The sequence below is a fragment of the Cryptomeria japonica genome, chromosome 3 (assembly GCF_030272615.1).
Source record: "Cryptomeria japonica chromosome 3, Sugi_1.0, whole genome shotgun sequence".
In the NCBI taxonomy this organism is placed as follows: Eukaryota; Viridiplantae; Streptophyta; class Pinopsida; order Cupressales; family Cupressaceae; genus Cryptomeria; species Cryptomeria japonica.
In genome coordinates this window covers 586,807,974-586,833,051 of record NC_081407.1, presented here as the reverse complement: position 1 = coordinate 586,833,051, position 25,078 = coordinate 586,807,974, and the positions used below count along the sequence as shown (strand labels likewise).

At 38.9% G+C, this 25,078-nt stretch overlaps 1 protein-coding gene across 3 annotated transcripts in view; it reads left to right on the top strand.

Annotated features, from left to right (window-relative positions):
• Positions 1 to 25,078, top strand: part of LOC131042656 (uncharacterized) — a 278,257-nt gene that overhangs the window by 138,956 nt on the left and 114,223 nt on the right. For all 3 annotated transcript variants that reach the window (XR_009105286.2, XM_057975978.2, XM_057975977.2), the window contains 2 exons: positions 24,042 to 24,276; positions 24,753 to 24,949. Coding sequence is in view for 2 of the 3 variants with exons in the window: in XM_057975978.2 (XP_057831961.2) it covers positions 24,042 to 24,276; positions 24,753 to 24,949 (432 nt within the window). In the remaining variant the exon portion in view is untranslated. The remainder of the gene's footprint in view (positions 1 to 24,041; positions 24,277 to 24,752; positions 24,950 to 25,078) is intronic.

Genomic DNA, 25,078 nt, shown 5'->3' with positions numbered 1-25,078 from the left:
ACAACAAAGAAGACCTCCTATCGGTAGAAGACAAGGAAATGGTACCGCACAGAGGACAAAGCAAGTGTGGGAGAAGAAGAAATCAGATGGAAGGGCTGCACAAAATGGACAACCAAGGATCCATCCTCAAAGGAGAAATGGAGATGCTAGACCGGTAAGATCTCCCCATGCATGGCAGTAAGAAATTTATAAGTCATATGCCATCCTTACCGGATATTTCTTCGCATCTAATAGTTATGGCCATAGGGCAGAAGAATGTAGAAAGATTTCTAGAAGGAATAATCTAGGATCTTATAGACATCATGCATATGTGCAAAATGTATCAAGGAGTAGTTACATGCATGTCTCCTCTCTCGGTTATGCAAATAATATTTGTTATGACTGCAATGGAATTGGCCATAGAGAGTTTGAATGCAAGAAGAGGAACTTGCAATCATATGGAGGCTGGTATAGCAACTATGCTCTGTAGAAAAGTGGATATAGAGCATATGGAAGTCAGAGGTGTGCATGGAACTGTTGACGTGTCTAAAATCGCATTGCTGCAAACTCCATACAGCCAACGCAGAATAGAATGTACTTGCTGAGTATCCTATCCTCTCTTGAGATAAGGAAATCCCTAATGCTATTTTTCACGTTTGATCAAAGGGGACAACCTCAAGGTTTCGTTTGTCAGGTCTTGACTGCCAGATTACTCAGTGGTTTGATGTGTTTTTGTTGGAAAGACAAGGGGACTTACGGTGAAATAGGCAATTGCTGGATGATTTCCCTAGAACTTTAATAGTCTTGCCTATCGAATGGCTTAAGCTGGGTTAATACTGTTTTCAGCAGGACTGCAAATTCTCTTGGTAAAAAAAAAGGAAAAAAGAGGGATAGGGAAAGAGAGATACAAAAAATCTAAGCTATTTAACTAAGATAGCATATTCAGTAAACAGACAGACACCTCCAAATAACTAGATTAAGCATTACCAGCCATTTAAGCACAATACTTGCATCAATCTAATGCGATCCTCAAGGGAAAATTGAGTTTTCATGCTATTAAATACAACATCAGAACTTTAACATTCATTCAGTGAGCATTCAATAACTGAACTAAGCATATGAAGGGTTCGGATTAACCATACAGAAGGAAAGACGATCAGCCATTCCCTAATGGTATGAACAACAAGGATTTTATTAGATGTTTATCTAGAAAATACTATATAAAGGAAATAAGCATAACTGAAAATTCTAAATTAATGAAGAAGGAGACCATGCACTCACAAGGAAACTTGAAACAGTCTTAACTTTGCATTAAATCCTATAAATTTCGCCAGAGCTTCAACAACAATCCATGAACTTCTTACAAAATGAGGGAAAACTAGTCCCTTAAATAGGCTTCAAAAATGGATGAATGGCCAAGATCTAATCTAAACAAGAGGCCCAGATTCATCCTTACAAAAGAGTACCCATACCCATAAATGGAGGGTAAATATCAACAACTACCCCCAAAGGGAGTAATAACTACCCAAAAAGGTAATTAAAACTTATCCAAAATAATCCAAAAGTGCACATACATAAAGTTTACACTTAGTTGACTTGGAAGTCAAATATGACCCTTTGGCCAAAAAGTACACCTTTCAAAATTAAAAGGAAAAAAGCACATTAGGAGAGCACTTTTTCCTTTTCAGCTTCACATCCCTTTTCCAGGAATTCATCCTCGCCGTGCAAATATTCTTGCCAATGGTCCTGACCTGCTGCACATTCCTCACAAACATACTCCTGGAACGTGAGGCACAATTGGAATAGCAAACTGAATGGAGGCATAGGAGGATGACGAATTTTATACTGCATGCCTTCAAGGTATTGGTCTACGTGCTTCAAACCATCTTTCCAGCTGGAACGATTACGCTCGAAGCACAACATGTCTGAATGGAATTGACCAGCAAAACTCAACTCCCTAGTTGAATAGGTGATCCTATCCGTCCCTAGTCTTTCCTCCCAGTCCGGTTGTTTCACTTCATCAGACAGGTCATTTTGCCATCCCGAGACCATTGATCGGAGGATCGTCTTGCGGAGTTCTTGCATGCATTCCAGAATTGTCTCGCATGCATCGTGTTCTTTATTAATGATTTCTCTTGTGTCATTCTTCATGGTGATAGTCCAGTACCATTCTTTGAAAATGTCGATATCATGGGGGCGCAGGATGTCGGAGAGTGTGGGGATCTGTACCAAGGTCCAAAAGATAGCTCTTATGAGGGGAAGAGTTGTGGCAGCCACTTCATGCATTTTGAGGGATTCCCTTTTTACCTCTAATAGTCTGACCAGGGTGGTATCTCGATGGTGGGCCATTTCTTTTACTTCTTCGAGGATTTGTTCTCCCCTCACTTTGATGCCTTGTATCCATTCCCTGACGGCCCTTATAGTATCCCGTACTCCTTCAAATTTTGTTGTGGTTCTTTGTGCCAATGCCGTCGGGGGAATGTGGGATTCAGAAGCATTGTGTAATGGCCTCAGGAGTTGATCAATGTACCCCTCGGCTTGCTCAGCACGAGCTTGATACACGTCCTTTTCAGCTGTTACTTCTTCAAGTTGCCTGAGTATGTTCTGCATTGAGTCTTTGAATTCCTCCTTTTTTTGCTCCTTAGTGGCTCGTCCGATGGGGACGGTTGTGATGCTATAATCTGCTAGTGTGATTTGATCTGGTGGCTTGTCTACAGGCGGGGTGGCGATGTGAAGAGTACGGTTCCTTTGCTCATCTTTGGTTATTCTGGAATATGCCTTGGGCTTTTTCTTCCCCTTGGCTTTAGGTTGATCGATACGTGAGAAGATGTCCTCCAAATCGATGGGTGGCTTTGTGGCAGCCTTGCACTGGGCTCGGGCAATTAACCATTCTTGAGGTATAGTCTGGGTTGATGCTATGGTTAAATTTGCACACTGCTCTTTGATGTTCTCAGCCATCTCATCACAAATTTGCAGCTGTTCTGTTACCGAAGGAGTGCAGGAGGTGTCAAGTTCTTTGTTCGCAGTAGAGTTCTCTTCCACTTCACTGAACAATTGTTTGGTGCCTTCGTGTGATGGTTGCTCTTCAGTCTTTTCGAGCTCACGGGTCTCCTCTGCCCTTTGCTCTCCTTCAACGGTAAAGTCATCCTTGGTCGTACCATGGAGCAGCAACTCATGGCGGCTCTGTTGGGTGGGTTCATGGAACTCAATCCCTTGAATGGATGGAATTTCTCCTTCCTCGATTTGGTTACCCGACTCGGCTTGTTCAATGGCTCTTAGCTCAGCATCTAGCATGTCGGGTACAGGAGGATCGTCAACTCCAAATGCATCAATATCACTTTGGGAAGGCGGAGCAGGTATATAATCTAGTTCTACTACATCGTCGGATGAACTAGGGTCCTTTGACGATGAAGTGACGTCTGGTCTCCTAATAGGGATCTTATCCCTTCTTGTTCTCTTGGATGTCCGAGTTCCTCTGCTAGCCTTAGCCTTCTTCCTTTTCTCAGGTTTTTCAATCTCTTCCTTAGGTGCACTGGACGTTCCCTCATCTTCGGAGGACTGAGAATCAAGGCTACCCATTAAGTGGTAAGTGAACTGGACTCGCTCATGAAGTAGTTGCCCAATCTGCTGATGCAACCATTGGTCTGTATATCTTCCTGGGGCTGCCATGACTACCTCAAAATCAATGATCGGGTCTTGCGACCAATCAACGCCTGGTAAAAGATGCCTTACTGCCTCAAATTCCCGGACTTGCAGACAATTCCTTGAATTTGTGAGTTGATCTGGGACCCGATGATATTCATAGTCGCATTTGCTGCACACTCAGCCTCAAATATTCACGCCTTCCGACCTCATAGTCATTAGAGCAGTTTTTCCAATAATCTTCAACTGATTCTTTTGCTCTGTATCGCCTGCCATAGGCTCTCCTTGCCAGATTGTCGTGATCAAAGCATTTCCTTGGAAAATGCTCCTGTAGGCCATAGGAGGCTAGCTTTGCAAAGGATTCTTCCACCTGGGATGGGCTCTTTAGATGGACATCCTGGTTGCCTATAATCATGGGGAATGCAAATCCAGCCTGCTTCTTGTCCCTGAGTAAGCTGCCTGTCGGACGTGACTGCCTTGCGACCTCCATAAGAACTATCTTGTCAGTTGGGTACCGTGGAAGTCGGAGAGGGGCACCATCAAAGCCAGCTATCCAGATGTAGGAGAACCTTGGGAACTGGATGAACCAGGCACCAGATCTCTGTACCAGAACAGTACCTTGCTCTGAGAGCCTTATGTGTAATCCTCCTTGCATTAGCATGACCAGGCACATTGTGAAGGCGTCACTGACACGCTCATATTGACCAACGACATACGCCGGGCTGTTCTTTTCTCTTTGAGCTATATCGTGATAGTGTAGCTGTGGGTAACAATCATATACTTTTAGCTGATCAGGTCCATTCCCAATTTCACCTTTCATTATTGAACCTGGCAGTGGCTGGTTCCTGGCGAACATGTAGACCAAATAGGAGGTCATAGCGAAGTACTTCTTTGTCTTGAGTTCGATCAGCTGAGTGTGGATGTTGTCACTTATGATTTGGACCCAATCAAACTTGGATTTCCCAGCGAAGACCTGCTTTGTGAAGTAAAACATCCATTCTTCAAAGTAGTTGGATTGGGGAAGTCCCATAATCCTGCTGAGCAATGTGACAATGTCCCCATGCTCGTTGTGAAAGTCGCTTCTAGGGGTCTTTTTCCCAATCCTAACGCTTGGAGGTCTTATCTCCTTGTACCACTCTTCATTCATTAGTGTTCTGCACCTGGCGGGATTCATATCATACACCCCTTGTGCTTCATCCATAGTTGTTGCTATAGGGTTGTTTGGGAAAGGAATGTCAAATGTGTCGCCAATGGCTTCAAGAGTGAAGTTAGCGAGGACCATGTCCTCAAGGAGCACCAATCTGGAACTTGGCTGGTAATGCCGGGCTGCCTCCACTACTAACTCATAGTTCTGCACTGCTGGAGGAAATCCCGCTGCTTGGGCGATGCCACTTTCCATCATCTGTCTAGGTCGGCCGTAGGCATTAGGGGAGAAGACTCGGTTCCTGAAATCTTGGATATCAATATGGCCCAGGTTAGTATCACCGACACTGTCCCAGACACTCTGAACTTTTGACTCCCTCAGTACCCCTCTTTGATATTGATACTTCATTCTTTCGACTTTGCGAGGGATATCTGATTTGGATGTTCGTGGTCTCGGCTGTAGCAGGCGTCTTTGATGATTCTACTGCCGATTTAGGCATTTATCCTACACATACATACGCGGATTACGAGGCGGCATAAAAAGAAGTAGAGCGGGCTAGATAAAGAATATGCCAGCATACAAGGATCAATTCAAAAAACTGAATTGAAAGAACAACATGATTTCGTTAGCTAAAAGCTTTATTGATTTAGACATGAATATTTTTGAAGCTTTTCGATTGCAGATTTACACTTAGGTATTTATTTCAAAATGGATGGTTAATTTCGGGACTCTATTTTCAATCGCTTTGCATAACGTTTTATAAGCGGAAAAAGATGCGATTTTCCAGACTTAAGCATTTTAATCAATTTTTCGCACACACATCTATCCAATTTGCAAATATTTCAAACGATCAAGAGAGGTGAAGCACACTTAACTGGCGAAAATGAATGCCGAGAATTTGCACAATTTGCCTTGCAAGAATGAATTCCAACTTTCGAGTGGGGAAGCTTGCGATTTGAATTTGGATATTTAGATGGGCTTTGCCTTTTGACCAAACACCAAGCCTCTGCGGCTTGCTGTGGCATTTCCGGAATTCAAATCTCGCGGTTAAACCCCACGCGAAGCTCGGTATATGCGTGGGAGGGAACGTTAAACTTCAAACTTTGCGGTTTTCTCTTCCAGTCGCCAAATTTGGGCGTTTTCTACTGTTTTCACAAACCATAACAAAATGTACCCCCACGCCTTGGCCTACAATTTCGGGGTTTTAGGAAGGGGCGGAAAGCTCCAAGTCGCGATTTTGCCCTAGGTGGCGAATTTCGGACCTTTGAATGAGTTTGCAAGTTTTCAACTTCCTCTTATGATGCCATTTTCGGGGTTTTGGGACATCTTGGCAACTTCCGGATTTTGATACACTTTTCGATTTTAAAATCCCTGTGATCCACCTTGATCATGCGAAGTTCGGCGATTTGGGGTGGATTGCCAACTTCGGCATTTTGAGGTTTTCTGCAAACTTCGGACCTTTTGCCAATTTTGCACCCTTTTGGGCCTTTTGAAAACTTCGCTCTTTCGCATTCTTACCCAAAAGTGCGATTTTAAGGGTTTGGAGGACTTTTGCGAGTTTTACATTTTCGCACTTCAACCTCAAATCGCGAACTTCAGCGATTTGGGATGCTTTTCAAACTTTTATTTCCCACGCACTTTTCCTCCTAAATGCGAACTTCGGCGATTTGGGATGCTTTTCAAACTTTTATTTCCCACACACTTTTCCTCCGAAATGGGAACTTCGGGGATTGGAGGCATTTTGAAAACTTTACTTTCTCCCATTTAGCCTCTAAATTGCGAACTTCGGTATTTTGAAGTATTTTGTCAAGTTCAAAAAACATTTCGTAGTATTCACCCCTTTTCGACATTTTTAGGGTGCTTTCAAACTGTACTTTTTCACATTTTCACTTAAAGGTCCGAATTTGGGCCCTTTTGGGCATTTTGCCAACTTTCCACTTTTTCACATTTCAAGTTAAAGGTCCGAAATTCAGCCCTTTTGGGCATTTTGCCAACTTTCCACTTTTCTAACATTTCAACTTAAAGGTCCGAAATTCGGCCCTTTTGGGCATTTTGCCAACTTTCCACTTTTCGAACATTTCAACTTAAAGGTCCGAAATTTGGCCCTTTTGGGCATTTTGCCAAATTTCACTAAAAAGTGCGAGCTTCAGCACTTGGGTGAGTTTTGTTGATTTTGGCACCTTGAGGCACTTTAAAGATTTCGCCCTTCTTTTACCTTTCAGTTGGCGAAAATTGCCATTCATAAAAATCCCGCAAACCTCTAAAAACATCATGTAATCTCTCTCATTTAGTGCAAAAATCGATGTCTTTGGGTCCTCATGTGACCTTCAGACGCATTATCCTTTACTTGACGGATTTCACCAGTCTCGAACATCCCATGCCTATTTAAGGCGAGTTTACAAGCTTAGACAATCTCTGGGAATTCGTGCCCGAGGGCTCAACCGACCTTATGGAATCACAGGCTCCTTCGTTCAACATCATCTTATGGACTAAACGCAGGCTCGCTCGAAAGGACGCGAGACACTCTGCGCGGAACTCAACAGGGCAAAGACGGAAAAGGCCCTCAAAAAGAAAGGGGACCCTGCCGGCGACAGGAAGCGTGTGCAACGCACAACAGGAACGAAAGAAGAAATGTCCCTGCAGGAGCAAGAGGTACACAGGTTTTTGCTGTTAGTCACAACAACATGACCAGAAAGAGATGGTCAAACCGATATATCAAAAGATTCCACAATCATGAAGTTGGGATGGATGCTGTGTGCTACTATAGCACTACATCCGGTTGCGATGCAGAATCCAGAGATGAAAGGACCCATCAACAGAAGGTGGTAAGACTTGCTCCCAAGTCTGAAAATGGGAAGAAGATTGAGACCAAGTAGGCATGGATTAAGAAGACCATGGACGGGCACTGTGTATTCAATGCACAGGTAATACCTCCTAAGGCCTAAAGGAGATGTAGGATCTTAGGGGGAGTAATACATTGAACTTATCATTCACCCCCTCAATGAAGAAGGACACATGGAAGAACAAGATGCTGTCGGTACAATGGATGGAAATGAGAAGATTAGTGTGTAGAGGATGCCTTGACTACACACCTACTGATCAGTGCTGGATCACTACTGCTGTGTGAATATATGACAAGATAACATTTTGAATCAGATACAAAGTGACACAAAATCGTCAGGAGCCACAGGAAGGTGCTCCGGTAGTGATGATGGACCGGTATAGGAAACCGATATGTGCAGGATGTTACCGACATGAATGTAACAGGTACTTGTAGGTTATGTAAGACAATGAGGTCAAAGATCATTGCAATAGCCCCGGTAACATGGAATGGGAAGTTATGTCTCAGGTGGTGTTGATGAAGACTTGAATGACATTTGTTGGCCCGGTGGTTGGTCATGCATGCTTGCATGTTTTTGGGCTAACCAATTTGATCTATGACTTGATGATGACATTGTATGGCATTTTGTACACCCAGGATCATGTCATAGGCTGTGTTGAAATAATGGAGCTGAAAGCTTAGCAGAGGATCACAGTTGCACAGCTCAACCGGTATATGGTGAAGTTTGGGGCCCTTGTATTGGACTTGACCGGAGATGTGGACCTGAGATGTATAACTCAGGGGGAGTTCAAGTGCTTATGATACTGAGCCGACATGCTTGAACATGTAAGTGTACTGACTACCCAAACTACAGATGATGGAAATTGCAATAGGATTGCCCAGAAGAATCTCATGGTTATGGGTATTTGCTTGTCATTTGGTTGGTTGTATTTGTAGTACAATCACATTTGATTCTAAAGAAATTTGGGATCAAACGGGAGGTGATGCAGTTTGACCGGCAGGTGAGTAGTATTCATTGACACATCCTTCTGAAATTGAGTGTTTTAACAAATAGTATCAGATTTGCATGCTCAATTGGTGTTAGTTGATGGTTGAGTCCTCCATCTCAAGTGCTCTGACTTGAGAAAATGTAACTAGTGGTATCAAAGGAGGAGATGCATCCAATGAAAGTAAAGGGGGAGAAAGAATTCTGTCAGTGACTAGTAAATACAACGAGGAATGATATCCTGATAGTGCCCTTTGCCATTGTTGTCAAAGGGGGAGAGATTCCGTAGTATACCGCATACTACATGTGTAAGAATCCGTTGGATCATACAAAGGGGGATAGAGATTGTTTAGTATGTCGGATACTACATGAGTTGAGATCAATGCCAAAGGGGGAGATTGTTGGCGTTCTGTTGTCATTGATGTGAACTGATATAGGATAACTATCGGTATGAGAGATGTATGTGCAATACTGTCATGGACGAATACAGGATCAAATATCTTTGATATCACCTTGTGTTGCCGAACATCGGTAAGGTAAGGAAGAGAATGTCATTTAGAGGAATGATCACTGGTGTCACTGGTAGACAAGTTAGTGCTTGACTTGTGTGGATGAAATGGAGAGGTTACTGGTACAGTATATCATCGGTAAGGAGAGTATGTCAACTGGTAAGTGAAGTGTTGACAATGAGCAGGATGCTTGGATGTTGTTTGTGATGAAGAGGCAAAATGTTACCTAAATCTCATCAACAGCGGAGGAGAAGGATGAATAGGTCACGGGTATGCTGTGAGGTTGCAGAACAACATGACTCCCACTGGATGAAGATGCAGTCACCATGGGAAGAGATGACTGACAATGAATGTGCCCACATCGGATCACATGTGCTTGTTTGAAGATTTGAAGTTGTGTTGCACAGGGAAGTCACATGAGTGCCTTGCAGGATGCAGATGAAGAGTGATGGGTTTGTCACTTTGACAAACCAGTTGAGATATGATCCGAGCTGATCACGGAGAAGGCAAGGCTGAGCAAATTCAGACAGAGGAAAAAATTCGGACTGAAGATGGAGTCTGTTGAAGGTTGATGACATGGTGTCATCAAGAGTGTTTATCGGTATGTAAGTCCATTGGTAATGTGGACAAGGTGTAGATGCAGAAGACTTCCCACCTGATGAGAATAAGCATGCTATGGATAGAAATGTTTGATGACCGGCTAAGGTGTTCCGCCGACAATTCAGCAAAGAGCAGACATGAAGGATAATTGGTAAAGTGTAAGATACCGACAGGGTTAGCAAATTGACATAAAAGAGGAACCGGTTGAGTGGTTGGTCGATGATCCTGTTTGTACTGACACAACAATCCAAGCTGGCAGTTGGTCGACATGGATGCCGCTTGGAGTCAAGGTGGCGAACTTGCATGCAGCGGTAGATGGACTGTGCACCGATGAGGTAGTTGCAGAGTTGGTCGACATTAATGGTAGATCGCGTAAATCATGGGATGTGTTGCAGAGGTTTGCGGCTCGAGGACTAGAGGACAACAGAGAGCCATCTCAGAGTGATTAAGGAGATTGAGGTAGATGAAGGAAATCGCAAGACCAATCTTGGTGACTGACCAAGAAATCATTTGACAGGGGAAAAAGCAGATTGCCAAAGATAGAAGGCGTGATCAAGAAGGCACAACAATGGCGGTGATGAGCAAAGAATTGTCTGGGCGATCTCTTTAAATAGGATCTGATTGGATTTGGTTTTCCTCAAGGTTGATGAGGAAACCCTGACCGCCAATGTATTTTGAATTGGCTTTTGGGAGGAAAACCAGGTGATAAATAAGGAAGCCAAAGATATTGTTATGGGCTGTTGAATAGAAGAAGATAGAGATGCTGCGAAGAGATTGAGTGGTGCATGAGAGAATTAGATCAGTCAGAGTGAAAATAGCAGAAGAGAATAGTGACTGAGTGAGTGAAGGTTAAACCGGTGATAGGGTTTAATAGAGGATTAACCGTTATGGTTTGAGAAACCGGTATTGCAGGTAGAGTGCATTTGAGGAGATAATCGATAGGTGCTTGTACTGGCAAGAAGACAGCTGAGAGGATTGAAGAGTAGAGCAGTGAGGAGGAGAGTTTACCGACAATGCAGCAACAAATGAATCAACCGATGCAGCAGAGAAGGTGTCTCATCGGCAGAGTGAGGTATATGAAATGGTTACAAGATTCACTTGTAACAACATGACTAATTTTTTATTTTAAGCTATCATTGTGATCACTGAGTTGTAGCTCTGTGTAGGGGTTGTAGCTCCGTTGGGTTGGTGCCCATAAACTAGCAGGGGTTGTAGCTCCTTTGGGTTGTATCCCATAAACAAGTTAGGGGTTGGTGTTCCTTGCATTGGTGCCCTAAATCAGGGGTTGGTGCTGCTTGGGTTGGTTTCCTAAATCAGGGGTTGTAGCTCCTTGGGTTGGTGCCCTAAATATTGTAACAGAGATTCATTGTGAGGTTGGATTGGAGCAGTAGACTCCAATAGCATTGCTCACCGAGGTTTTTCCCATCTTGGGTTGTCCTCGTACATACTAGTGTTATGTGATGTCCCCTTGTGTGAATGCATTTGTGTTTAGTCTCCTCACTAACCGTTAAGTCTGCATTCAGTTAAGATCTATTAATTGATATACTCACATAGGACTGCGAAAGAGAAAAAGTTGAGAACCACTGATTCACCCCCCTCTCAATGGTGCATTGTGTCTAACACACATGAGGTGACCGCAAGGTTCCAAATGTCAGGTGTTGACGTGTGGATAAGTTCTATGGTTTGATGTGATATCGCTGGAATCACAAAGTGGACTTACGTTTTACTTGAACTTGAATGCGGCTGTAACATGGAAATTCACTTGATTAAAAAAAAAAAGATAAAGGGATTGAGGGTTTAGAGAGATCTAATCTACTCCTAAGATCAATGATAGCGCTGGATTATGGTAAGATGGACACATTCTTTAAACCAAGCTTTTCTTTGCCATGTTGCCAACAGCTACACAAAACCGATGTAATCTTCCACAAGTAATGAAAGGTTTCATATCATGAATCATTTGCTCAAATAGCCAATACACTGGGATGACTTGAATATACATATCCGCGATTGAACTTAGCACATTTTAATGTTCAGGCAAATTATGTACGGTAATTGAAAATCATGCAACCACAAATAGTATGAAGCAATGAATTATTATCATCTGGATATTACTCCATCACAATCAATTAGCTTCATCTAACATTAGGATATAGCAAGAAACCATGTAATATTTAGGAGAAACACCACTATCCGCCATGAATTTAATGAAAAGGATGTTTATTAACAAGTTTGGCAACAATTTTTCTCTTCTCCTCCTACTCTACTGATTGTTAATTGCTTGCTATCAACTATTAACCAACTATTCACTATTAACTATTAAGCTTTACAGATGAGGAGAGTGGAGCCTTATATAGTGCTACCAATACATTTGAATGGTTTGTTACACCCATTACATAACATTTAATGCTTGACCAATGATAAAATTACATTTAGTCGGAGACATGTCCATCATTTAATTTTGACCAATGAATGATGAGGTTAGGTACATTGAACTTTGTGCCTCCACATGTGGTAGTTATCCTCCTCGTTGGATGAGTCAAGTGCATTGAATCTGGATGCCTTGACTTAGAATGATGTGATTAGGTTGAAGATGACTAAGCGCCACCTTAGCTTACTCCCTGTAACTCATCACAAGAAAGAGTTTGTGATTTGAGCAGTATCTTTTGATACTCAACATCTCCAAGTGCTTGAGGTGATGATGGTGGTAGATATTCCTGAATTGCATCATCTTATTTGACTTGATCACTTCCACCTATCCTTCATCATATTTGGGAATTTCGCCCTATGATGTGTTTCACCTTTCAACCTTGGAATCCCACACCTTGGAGTGTATACCTAGTCTCGGAATTTCCTTGAGGTGTTTATTGTGATCTTGGATTTCTCGAGGAAATGCAAGATTGTCATAACATTTCCTTCATCATCAATATTATGTCTTCAAACATTTTAGCTCTTGATCTTGTATACACATTGCTGTCTTCTCCATCTTTCATTGAATGACATCCTTGAAGGTGTTGATCATTCATCCTTGAAACATGATTCCTTCACTTCTGTTTGCCCTTCTTTACCTTGAATGCATTGTTCTTATTCTTCCCTTTCCACTCTAATGAATCTTTGGAGTGTTCTTCATTCTAGAGCAATCAGTTTCCTTCCTTAGCTTGATATCTTCGATTGTGCTAAGTCCTCTCTATTTTATTGTTCAATCCTCCTTTCCCTGCTGAAATGCCGTGGAGAGCTTTCACTCTTTGATGCAATTTTTCCTTGAAATGCTTGTAGCTTGTTCCTTCACCCTCTTTCCTTAGTTGCCTGCAAAACAAACAAGGATAGTTTCATACACGTATCATATAGACAGATTTCGCACATTTTCCAAACTTTCTAATTTGATATGCATTTCTAATGGGGGTGAAATGGTGTTCTTACTTCTGTTCTCATTTTTGATTTCACTCACTTCAGGCTTGATTTTATTCGTTTCAAGTCTGATCTCTAACATTTTGAAGTCTGATTGTTGGTTCTACTAACTGATAGACAAATTGCTGCACTTCACCAAGAGGATATGGATCTTCGCAAGCTAATGAAAAAATGCTGATGGTAGTGGATTTTAGCATGTAAAGGAAAGATAGGTTGTTGGCTGTCAATTTCAGCATGTAAGGGAAAATCGCAAGGAAAAAATCATATCATGGCCAGGGTTTTGAGGGAGTGAGGGAAGGGTGTCATGATGGCTGAGGTTTTGAGGGACAGAGGGAAAAGTTTGCTTATGCCGTGGATTTGAAGGAGTGAAGGAAGTTTTCTTCCTTGGCCATGGATTTGAAGGTGCGAGGGAAGGGTGCTAGGATGGCCAGGGATTTGAGGAGGTAAGGGAAGATTTTCAAGGATGGTCGGGGATTTGAGGAGGTGAGGAAGTTCTCTTCCTTGGCCGTGGATTTGGAGGGGTGACGAAAGTTTTCTTCCTTAAATTTACCTTAAAGCATTTTATCATCATTCATGAAGGCATTTTCATCATCATTTGACAAAGAATTGAGATAGCATCATCGGTTTCAAGCTCTTCAAACATTTCACTTTCACAAGGTGTGGATTGTAGCAGGTCAAGGGGAAATGCATCCTAGGTTGTGGATATCAGCATGCCAAGGAAAAACTCCACACATATCGTGGATTCGGGGCTGCTAATGAAAAACCCCACCTAGGTCATTGATTTGAGGGAGTGAGAAAAGATTTGTGATCTAGGTCGTGGATTTGGGGGTGTCAAAGAAAAGTTCCTTACGTCCACCTTGAGTTGACCACTTCACTGAATGCCTAAGTTGATCACCTCAACGCTTTCACCAAGTGTAGAATGATTTGCTCGTAGGGTTGACTTGGTGTTTTCTTCCTTCATCATCTCTTAGACCTTGGCTGATCTTCATCAAGAACTTCATCTTATTCATTTGATTGCTCATCTCTCCCTGAAGTCATGAATTTGTGAAGGTTAAAGTTTGATTAATGACTTCACCTCTGACTTGATTTGAGCATTGAATCCACACTTTGCCTCATCACGATGTCGATTTTTCCATTGGTGAGGACTTTATCCTTAAATTTGCTTCCAAAAATCGAAGGGAAACAACTGATACTCCAATTTCATTCCTTCACTCATCTCTCATTTTTGCTTATCATCCTCATTTGAGATACAAATTTGCTTGATAATTATTCAATCACCTCGAGCATCCATTATAGAATTCATTCCTTGACTTGGCCATTTATTGCCTTACTCAATGAAGACCTTGATTCCTATCCAATACTCAAGCACTTTGATACAAGGAAGTTGAAGGTTGTTTGTTAATCTTAGTCCAAGACATGGACATCATAACTTGATCATGTGCTGACAATGAAAGGCACTGCATCTCCTCACAAGCAAAAGTTAAAGACACCAAAACTAGTGCCAGACTAGATGACTAAGCTAAAACAACTACACTAGATAGCGAAAAAGTGGGTGTCCCATTTGCAATGAGGCAATGTGTGAAATTGTCACAGCATCTAGCGTCACCTCAAATAAACGTTCTGGAACATTTTAAAGATAAAGACCCAATCCATACTTACAACCTTCGAAAAATTCAACCCAACGATGTATCAAGAGACTAGGAAACATACCTAAAAACGAAGAAGAAGATGTTGGTATCAAGACACAAAAGGGGATTCTCTTTTGAGTCAAGTACAAACCCTAGCCAAATGATAAAGTTAGAGAGGAAGAACCTCGGATTCTAAAGCACCTCATAACTAGATATCTAGGAAATGGGCCAAATATAAGATCTAAATTGAGCTAGTACGTGAGAAAGCAACACAAACACCTTTCTCACAAATGAAGGACCTAGGACACCTAAAGTAAGCAAACCAACTAATCAAAGAAAACTAAACTAAAGAAAGCAATCTAAACTATGGCAAAGCAAACTAAGCGAAAGAATACAAACAACTAAACTACTTGAGGCCCCAAAGAATCTCAAGTCAACTGACTCAAGGCAAATTAAGATGAGGGTCACTTAAAACCACTAAACTAAAGCATGCGAAAGAAAAATCTACCCTAAAACTATGTACAGGACTTGTAGAGTGGACACAACTCAAAAGGGCGACATATGTACACGACTTTACTTGATTCGTGAAATTGTTCAACATGAGCATGGCAACAATGATGGTTTGGAGTTGGGCAAACTTATCTTTGAACTCGGAGAAGCAAGCTCTCTCAATGTATCTCTCATATTCAATCAAAACTTCACACAAGATTATCAGTTGTGGCAATTCATTGGGTGCATGGTCAATCAAAATGCAAGTTGTTTTTTCCAAAACCCCCATAATCAAAATCATAATAACTTTCAAAACTAGGATTAAGGAAAGAGAAATCCTAGCATGTTTCGGGCTGCAATAGAAAATTTTGCATCCTCTCCACCATCGCGTCATAAGAAGACAAATCATCAGCCACTTTAGGAGGTTGCCATTGATGATGTATGACTCCACAGGCATCCATGACATGTTCGTTCTCACTTGCAAGTTCTTCTTGAAATAAACTTAGCACCTCTTTGAATAGCTCAACACTCTTTGCTTCTGCAATAACATCTTGTTCATTCCTTTGCATAAACCATGCATCCTTATGAAACTCCATAAGCATATCTTTAAAAATGACTCTCCTTCAGTGATCGATCTTCAAAAATATCCTCAATTTGCTTTTAATATATAATCTAAGTGATAGTGATAGCGGCCTTGTGGATTGTTCATCATTTTTTGGCTCTACTACCTCAATAATGCTTGAAATTTCTTCCTTCACGGAGGCTTGAAGCTCCTCATTTGACTCTTCTTGTGTTGCAAAAGATGAACGCTTACCAAGGATGGCGTCTTCTTGAATAGTATGGAACTCAATTCCTTGTTCTTGGAATGGGGAAGCATCAAATGATAGTGAATTGTGATGATCCTCCAAGTTGCTTATGCTTTCTGCTACGTTCTCCCTCTCAATCTCTCAATGATCTTGACAAGTGTCCATGGTTTGTAGAACTTCATGTCTCGATGTTTCCAAGCATTGATCTTCACTTTCTACCATCTTGCTAAATTTAATGTCTTCCAACATTTGCTCAACTTCGTTGGGCACCGGGTTACCCTCAACTAATGTCTTGATTACTTTGTTCATCCGTACTATCTTCTTGCAACTTGTTTAGTATTGCTTCAGGAGGTCGAAGTTGATGATGAATCATGCCTCTTGCAGTAATTTGTTTGTCTTGGAACAATTTTGGCCACAACTCTTGTGCGTCCTCCATGAAAACTTTCAACACCCCTTCGATTGACATTGTCGTACTGGTGTCTTTCAGCGCACCTTTGAATTGTCTTCATAGTTGGGTTCACTTGTGATAACTTGTTGTTCTTCATTCAACATCTCTATATGATGGTTTTCCTCTCCAAGGATGCTTGATATTTCGTGCAATTCATTCTTGAGAATCTCCTTTTGTAGCATGAATGAAAATTCATCAAGGAATTCCTTGTCTTGTAATGGATGTGAATCAATCTCTTCCTTGATTTCTGGATTAACACCTTGATCATCACTTGTCATCACCTTTTTGGTTTGAACATTCTCTACCTCATTACATCCTTCCCTAAGTACAAGGTACACAAATTTGTTTTCCACAATAGCAGATTGATTGTCGAACTCAATTGTACTACCTTCATTGCTTGATGATGTTGCATCATATTATCCTTTTGTTCTTTTATATTCATCAGTTGCAAGGTATGTACTCCACATTTTCATAGTGGTGCACTCATCTGATGACTCAGGTATTCCATACTAACATCTGACTTGATTCATAGCCTCTTGATATAATGAGCTAGTAAACTCTGAATGAGGCTTGTCATGAATCCTACACCACGAAGGTAGGAATATCCTTTCCAAGCACAATTCCTCATTGAGACTCAACTGATTTTCAATCAACCAATTCAACCTTGTTTACTTGTCATTACATTGTGAAACATTGAAATTGTCAGACTCTATGACCATCATCGGTTTAGCTATATCCCAAAAGAAGATTTTCCCTTGTAGTGCTAACTCAATTCTTGACAAAAAAGTCAAGCAATGCAATTCATCATGTTTTGTAGTAACAAGAACAATCTTAAAGCACATCTTAGCCGGGTTTCAGCCTTTCCAAGTTGCAAATTGGAGTGTTTTGCATAGGATAACATGTCTTCAATTATGGATGATGAAAATATTCAATACTCTTAATTTCAGTCATTTATCATTAGCTGGAACAGTTAGAAAGCAAAGCCAAGGTTATTTTTAATATGTGCTTTGTGACGTTCATGAATTCCACTGTTAGGGTCTTGCTGATGTAAATGGTGGAAGATTTGCAACTTCACCAAGTTTGGTGCTAGGATTTGGCAAAGGTGAATTAATTGATTTAGCCACCTAAGGGTTTGTGTTATAGGAAAGATTTGTGATTGAATTACTTCATTTTCTTTGTATTTGGAAATATAATTTTCCAACTTTTCAAAACGTTAGGAAGTATTTCTCCAGTGTTAGGTGTCTATGTGTGTGTGGGTCGATGGGTAACCAATTCTTCACTATTTGATCTGTTCTACAGTTGCAAAACTCATTATTTGAATGTCATTGTCATGTCCCCTCCTTGATCGTTATTTATAATCTAAATGAAACAATTATTATTATAAATTAATATAATCAACAAATGATTATTTGAAATTATTAATATTTAATTATTAAATATTATTATTAAAATTTATTAATATTTAATATTATTATTATTATTCACAAATTAATATTAAAAATTATTATACACAAATTATTTATGAATATGTGAATCACATTTTATTATTAATAGAATTATTCAGAATTTATTAATGTGTGCATTACTTATATCAAAATTTGTTTATTTGGAAAGCACCGATCAAATTACCAATGCATTAGGCTGTGTTTAAGAATAACAAATTTTAATCAGAAAAGGCGCGACTCAATGGGGAGTCATATTCTTTAGGAAGGGTCATAACCAGTCAAAGAAATTAAATACCTTTGACCACCTTCCTCCAAACAGGACACACATGGAAGAATAAGAGAAAAGAGAGTACGGAAGAAGAGAGGAAATAAGGGAAGTAAGAAAAGAGGAGACGGAAGGATTGGAAAAGGAGAATACGAAGGGAAAAAGAGAATAAGAGGTGTATATAGGACGAATTAAGTGATATCAGCAGCACCTTGTCTGGTAATCATTACGGGTATGAGGAATATTGATAATATATCATGCTACTATTAATGCAGTTTAACCTCACTAATACAACCATTAGTTTGGATATAATTTAATATTGTTAATGCAATTAAATACAATTAAAACTAATGATACAATTTGATATTATCATTAATACAACTGAAACAACAGTCATTAACAATCAATTCTAAATTTATATAAGAGACTCAAGAATATAAAAACCTGGATGTACTACTTAATTAAGGAAAACGTAAGGAAAGACATCAGCAGTCACTGCCTGAGAAATTCGTACAGTATAAATATGGGAATATAAGATTGCTGTCAATACAATATGATGCTATTAATATAATATGATATTATTAATACAATATACTGCTATTAATATAATTTAATATTGTTAATATAATAAGCTGCTGTTAATATAATAGTATTGTTAATACAATATGATGCTGATAATATAATATAATATAATATTATTAATTCAATATAATTAATATGACATAGGGGGGATAATTTGGGAATGGGAAGTGCAGATCTGATTGTGATGGTTGTGTCCCTTTCAAAGGGCAGAGCTGCAGGAATAATGAAGAGTTGCACTCTTTCAAAGGGTGTGTCTCTTGCCAACGGGCATACATGATGAAGAGGTGTGTCCTCTCCCACACATTGAGAGATAAAAAGGAAAGGAATCAAAAGCATCCAGGGACATCACCAAGGATCAAATCAGATCAGAACTGTTATTAAGTTACAGGCAGTAACATCCTTGTTCTTGGTGGTATGCATGGGGATGTGTTTAATAAGTATGCTTAATATATGAAGCCCGATAATGTTCTTATGCAAAATAAATAGTAATATTAATATGGACTGCAATATGTATGACAGTCATACTTAATTTCATATATATATTCATAATACATAAGAAATTAGTATACGTATAGTCTAAAACATGTTATTACTATCAGTATTTAAGAAGTGGGGAAGGAGATGTTCCTAATAGGGGACATTACAATTGGTTTGATACTTACATTAAGAACTAGGGATGTTTGATGGGCGAATAATCTATTTATGAATATTTAATTGATTGATTTGCGAAATATCATTGATTTGATGCATGTTAAGGTGGAGTTGTCTCCTAATATATTCAGTCTGAGTCATAAGTATCTTGAAATTGATTAATTATGGCTAAAGCATCCCTAAACCCATAAGGGGACATTACAGTCATTTGCCCATGTTTTGCTGAGCCATTTGTCAATTACATAAATAGGAGAATTAAGGATGCCATTTTTGGTGTCTTGTGCTCAATCCTTACGGAATATTGTTTGTCTTTAAGTTTGTTCTTGTTCTTTTATATCGTACCATGTATAAAAGTGAGTAATGGGGAAGGCAATTGAAAGAGAAAGGTAGACTTCTAGAGCTGATCAAGGATGTCGAAGGAAGGGATATTGAAGTAATGTTTTAATTATGTTGTATTATAATGTAACTATTCGTGGGTAAAAAGTCCTTGACACTATCATTGACATATATTCTGGAGCTAATTTAAGTAATATATATTTTTAGTCACGAGCTATTTTTGGTGTATGAGGAGAGCTTTTTTTAGGTTGCTTTATTTTATTCATTGTTTTGATTAGTTTTGCTTTCAAATACATTTCTTTCCTATTTTCTCATAGTCTTTGCACTTTAAAACATTTTCTTTTAGGAATAAATAAGTATTTTTAGTCCTTAAAATTAGGTGTTCTTTGTAACATACAAATAAATGCTTTGAGTATAGGACATTCATAATAGTGGATTGTTGACTTATGTTGCTAGAGTTATTGTTGAATCTATGTTCCTAATTCCATTGTTTTAATTTAAAATAAATTTTATCATGAAGCTTTGTATTGAGTTTATCCATCTACTTAGGCTGTGGTTTTGTATACAACTTACTTGTATAATTATTGGAATCATGTGTCATCTTTGTATTGTTATTCCTAATTGTTGTGTGCACTAAAATGTTGGTCTCCATTTCTAGCTACTAGGAAGGTGTTGATATATTATGTTCATTTTAAATTGCTTTCACTTTTAATAATTGGATATCTTGCTTGCAAGACATGATTATTATCTGTTTGTTGTCTATATCCAATGCAAGGCATAGGCGAGTAGGCAAAGCTTAGCATTTAGGTTTACTTTAGATTGCAGGGAGTTATCCCACATAATTTGAAGAGAGGTTTATGCTCAATATCATATCTCCTTTTTGGAAATGGAGACTAGGAGAAGCCCTCTAGCCTATGCCAATTCCTATAGGGTTATGGAAAAGTATAAGTAAATAATTTTTCTTATAATTTTGAAGTTGGTCCTAACAATTTCTAATTTAAAAGGCAACTTAAATAACATTATTAAAATAAAATAAAATTGTTTCGAATACTAATAAATAAAAAGCATATTTATATAACTTTAAATGATTATTTTCAATTTTTTTGTCTTTTCAATACTTCTGGAAATTGGACCGAAGGGTCCATTGGGAGTGTTACAAAAGGAGGGTCCTTGGATTGATTTTGCATCTCATGCTTTTTCAAAATTTAGCCTATCAATTTCTAGAGTTTGAGCTTTGTGTTCGAGTTTGCATTTGATGATGAAACTTGAAAGCCCTTGGCTATTTCGGAGGAAGAATCCGTCTTGGATTTTTTCTACTGGATTTGGAGACAAAAGCCCTTATACCCTTTGGGACAATTCCATCCGGGAGTTGCATGCATGCTCGCTGGGATCATTTTTAGATTTGATGTTCATCATTTGAATAGTTTCCTTGCCGATGTTCAGATTTATATTGTTCTTCCAACATCAATATCTAGCTAGATCTTGATTGCCACCCTTTTAAAGGAGCCACTGCCAATTTTTATTGGTATTTGAGGGTTTTTGGATGTATTTTGCAAGAATTCATCGTCCTCCCTTGCTGCCGTAGTCTTACAAGGATGGTTTGGGCTGAATGTGGTCATCATTTTTGCTGATTGCCCCTATTTAGGGCTTGCACTAGCTCTATTGGGGGTTCCAAAGAGGTTTTTTTGTGTCACTTATCATTGCAAACATTATTTCCAGCTAATGTCTTAGGGAGGGTCATCATTTGGGAGGACATATGTTCCTTATTTATTGCTGTTCAATAAGGTTTCCAGCTCATAATTGGCTACGCCAGCATAGGAGGTGACAACATTATTGTGGGCAAGTTGCATCAGCAATTATTATTGTTCGCAGGCATATTCTGGCTGTGATCAGTATTTTTTGAGGACCTTTTTTCTGCTGTGAAGCCTCTATTTAAAGGTTTCCAGCTGCTACATCATCCTCCCACGTCATCCACTTTGTTGTTGTTACTATTGCTAGAGCTTTTCAGTCAGATCTAGTTGCCAATCCTGCTAAAAGTTCACCATACAGGGTTTCCCACCTATGACATGTGGGAGTCGTACATTCATCATTACTGGTGAAGATAAATTGTTGTAAGTTTGAAATTGTGCATCTCAGCTAATGTATGTTATTCCAGCTGTGCAAATCTGGTAGTTTTATTTTTGAGGGTGATAAATCGATGCTAGATTCAGATCCAAGCGTGTTTGATAACTGAGGTTTCTATACTTTTGTGGTAATTGGCATTTGAGGATTCACTTCAAATTTTTCAGTCATATCAGCGTTTGATCTTTGACCATCAACTCTAGAGAACTGAGCATAATTGCATGTCATAGGGTATTATATTGGCCTACATTTTCATATCAGACATAAACCAGCTATTTCATTTCAGTAAGTTGTCACCTATAAGTTGAACTTTGCTATATTGGATAAATTCGAAGTGGTGTTTCAGGCATAGAAGGTTAGACAAAAAAGTTTTCAAGCTGCTTTGGGTTGCTCTTTTATTTATTTCTTGTTTCAAAAATCGGGAAAATACAAAAAATTGCATGTTTCTGGACATCACATTCAAATATTGTTCTATTTTGTATTTTGTTGCAAAAGACAAATTAAAACTGTAGCACAATAGTGCTTCCCTTTCTAACATAAATCTTTTCTTGAAGGCTGAAATGTTTTGAAAGTTTTCTGGTACAGTATTGTTATGTGTACTGTACTCTTTCCACGAAAAGATAATTAATGCATTGGCTGCTTTGGTAGCATCAACATCCATTACCAAGCTCCAGTGAAGTTCACAAATAAGCTGTTTATGAATTTTTCTACTTATCATATGATCCATAACTGCATGACAAAGAAAAAGTCATAAAATTGTTGTGTAGATGCTGTGTTATTCTTTCCTTTTCCACAAATCTTTGGAAATATATCTTCTTGAATGTTAAGCTCTTGAATGTTAAGCTGTACTCCTACAAATTTAATATTTTTAAGAAATAACGATAAATTGCATTCTACTGCTTAATTCTTTTGCTTCTGAGCTCTGTTTAAGTATCATACTGAAGCCTTCATATGGTGCGTTCTGTGTCATTCTGAATAGCAGTAAATTGATGATTTGGGTAGGGCTAAAGCATCACCTGCCTGTAGAACACTCCCCATGTCCAATTTTGGTGGATTATTCTCAATGAGTTGATTTTTTCCGTAGCCACCCTCTCCATCTTCAAATTTTGTCCATCCCAGTGAATCCAGACTCTTGGTAGATGGCATGTCGATGATTTTGTCTATGTATTGAACAAAAGTTGAATTATGTTTTGTGAACCTTCTTCTGTTCTGCTGAAGGGCCATATCTGAATTTGTAGTCTGTTGGAAGCAGCGACAAGGCTTTGTGTCAAAGTCAATCACTTCAGTAGAACTATGCATCAATGCTTTGTCTTCCCCTAGCAAAATCTCATCATGTCTTCCACAGCTATTGCCAATGGGAGCCAGGGCTAGTCTCCATGTCAAATATCAACTTATATCAACCATACTCCTTGACTAAGCTGTCTTTTTAGAATTTCAAAGGGTTATCACAAGCACAATTTATGTCATTGCCTGTTTAATTATCTTTTGCAAGCACGCTAAGATTTATTCTCAACTTCTTTGGAACCCAATGGCATGTGGGTTATCTCCTTGCATTGGATAAAAAAGGCTTTGAACAATTACTATTCATAATGTAAATTAACATGATCGACATTGATAATGATACTCTAAAGAAAACCAATTTTAATATATATAATCTAAATGTTACATAAAGTTTAAGGAATACGTTTAGATCCGAAGTACTTATTGTGTCTCGGTCTGTTGATAAATAATGTCTATAATTGGTAAAGGAGTGAAGTGATTCATTGAGGGCATTGTCTTTAGCCAGTTGTTTGATAGTTCTTTACTAATTATAATTTATTACAGAGCAATGTACAGGGTTTGATATATTGAGCTACAAAAAACTTGTGGTTAACAATTTTCTAACTTAAATGTACTTTTGACAATATTTTAAGATACAAAGTTCTTATTGTGTCTAGCTCTCTAGATAGATAGTGTCTATAGCTGGTAAAGTAGTCAAGTGATTTGTTCATGGCATTGTCTTGAGCCAGTTATTTGGGAGTTCTTTTGTAATTATAATTTATTATAGAGGAATACACAGGGTTCTTGTAATTTCATACAGAAAAGTACATAGATGGTTGACAATGAAAAGATAGACGACTAATTATCGTTTTTTAATTCTATTTCAATTTTGTGGGTTCTTCAGATTAGACGGCTGAAACAAAATGTGTTAGCACAACTACCTCCAAAGCGCAGGCAGGTCATAAGGTTAAGGTTGAATTTGTCAGATATCTGTCTTGCAAAAGATTCAAATGCTGAAGAAAACATGGCTTCAGAATTTTTTTGCAAATGTGGCTTTACTACTAATGGGGATTGTGAGTGTGAAGTCTATGACAACGAAGATGGTGGTGTTAAAATTGTCAATTCAAAAGGGGTGCAAGGTTTGACATTAAATTCCTTCAGTGTAGGTCAATATTGGGAACATTATTTTAAATAGTTGCTTTAGACTCCAATGTTTTGCTTCATCTTTAATAAATACTATTGATGATGGGAGAACTGTGAATGTGGAAAATGGGCATTAAAAAAAATTGCATACATGGATATCCATTCTCTTCTTACAATATTAAAAAATGCTGATATTATATGATAATTTTTTATTTACTGCCTTAAAGTTGATAGCAAAGAGAATCAGAGAACTTTTTTGAAACCTGAAATCTGACAGATGAGATGTAATTTTTCATAATATTCTGAGATTATTAAAGATTTCCAAGTTTTATTTCTCTTCTACTTCTGAAGGCATTTTTTTTTTGATTTTTTTGGATATCTATTTCAGATTCATGTAAATTTCTTGATAGTGTAAACATTTAGAGGCACATTTCCTGCTGCCATATAACTGATTAGTATAATTATTTTGCAGATGGAGGAACAAGGAAATCAGGTAGACGCCTTTCTTTTCAAGAGATTGGCTTGGCAAAGCTTCAAAGCTTTGAAGATTGGCTGTTGTATCATCCCATCTTTGCTGACGTTGAAGATATAGATGCTGTGGATAATGTTTCAAGTCCTCAAAAGATGGTAGTCTTTGGTCATCATCTGAGAGTCCTTGATGGTATACAGGTAGTCTTTTGTTATCATTTCTTCAATGAGTTTTATAATTGATTTATTACTGATAATATCTAGTATGAGTACTCAATCATCAGATGGCAAGCCAGAACTGGCATGCTTGAGATATGAGTGTGCTTTTTT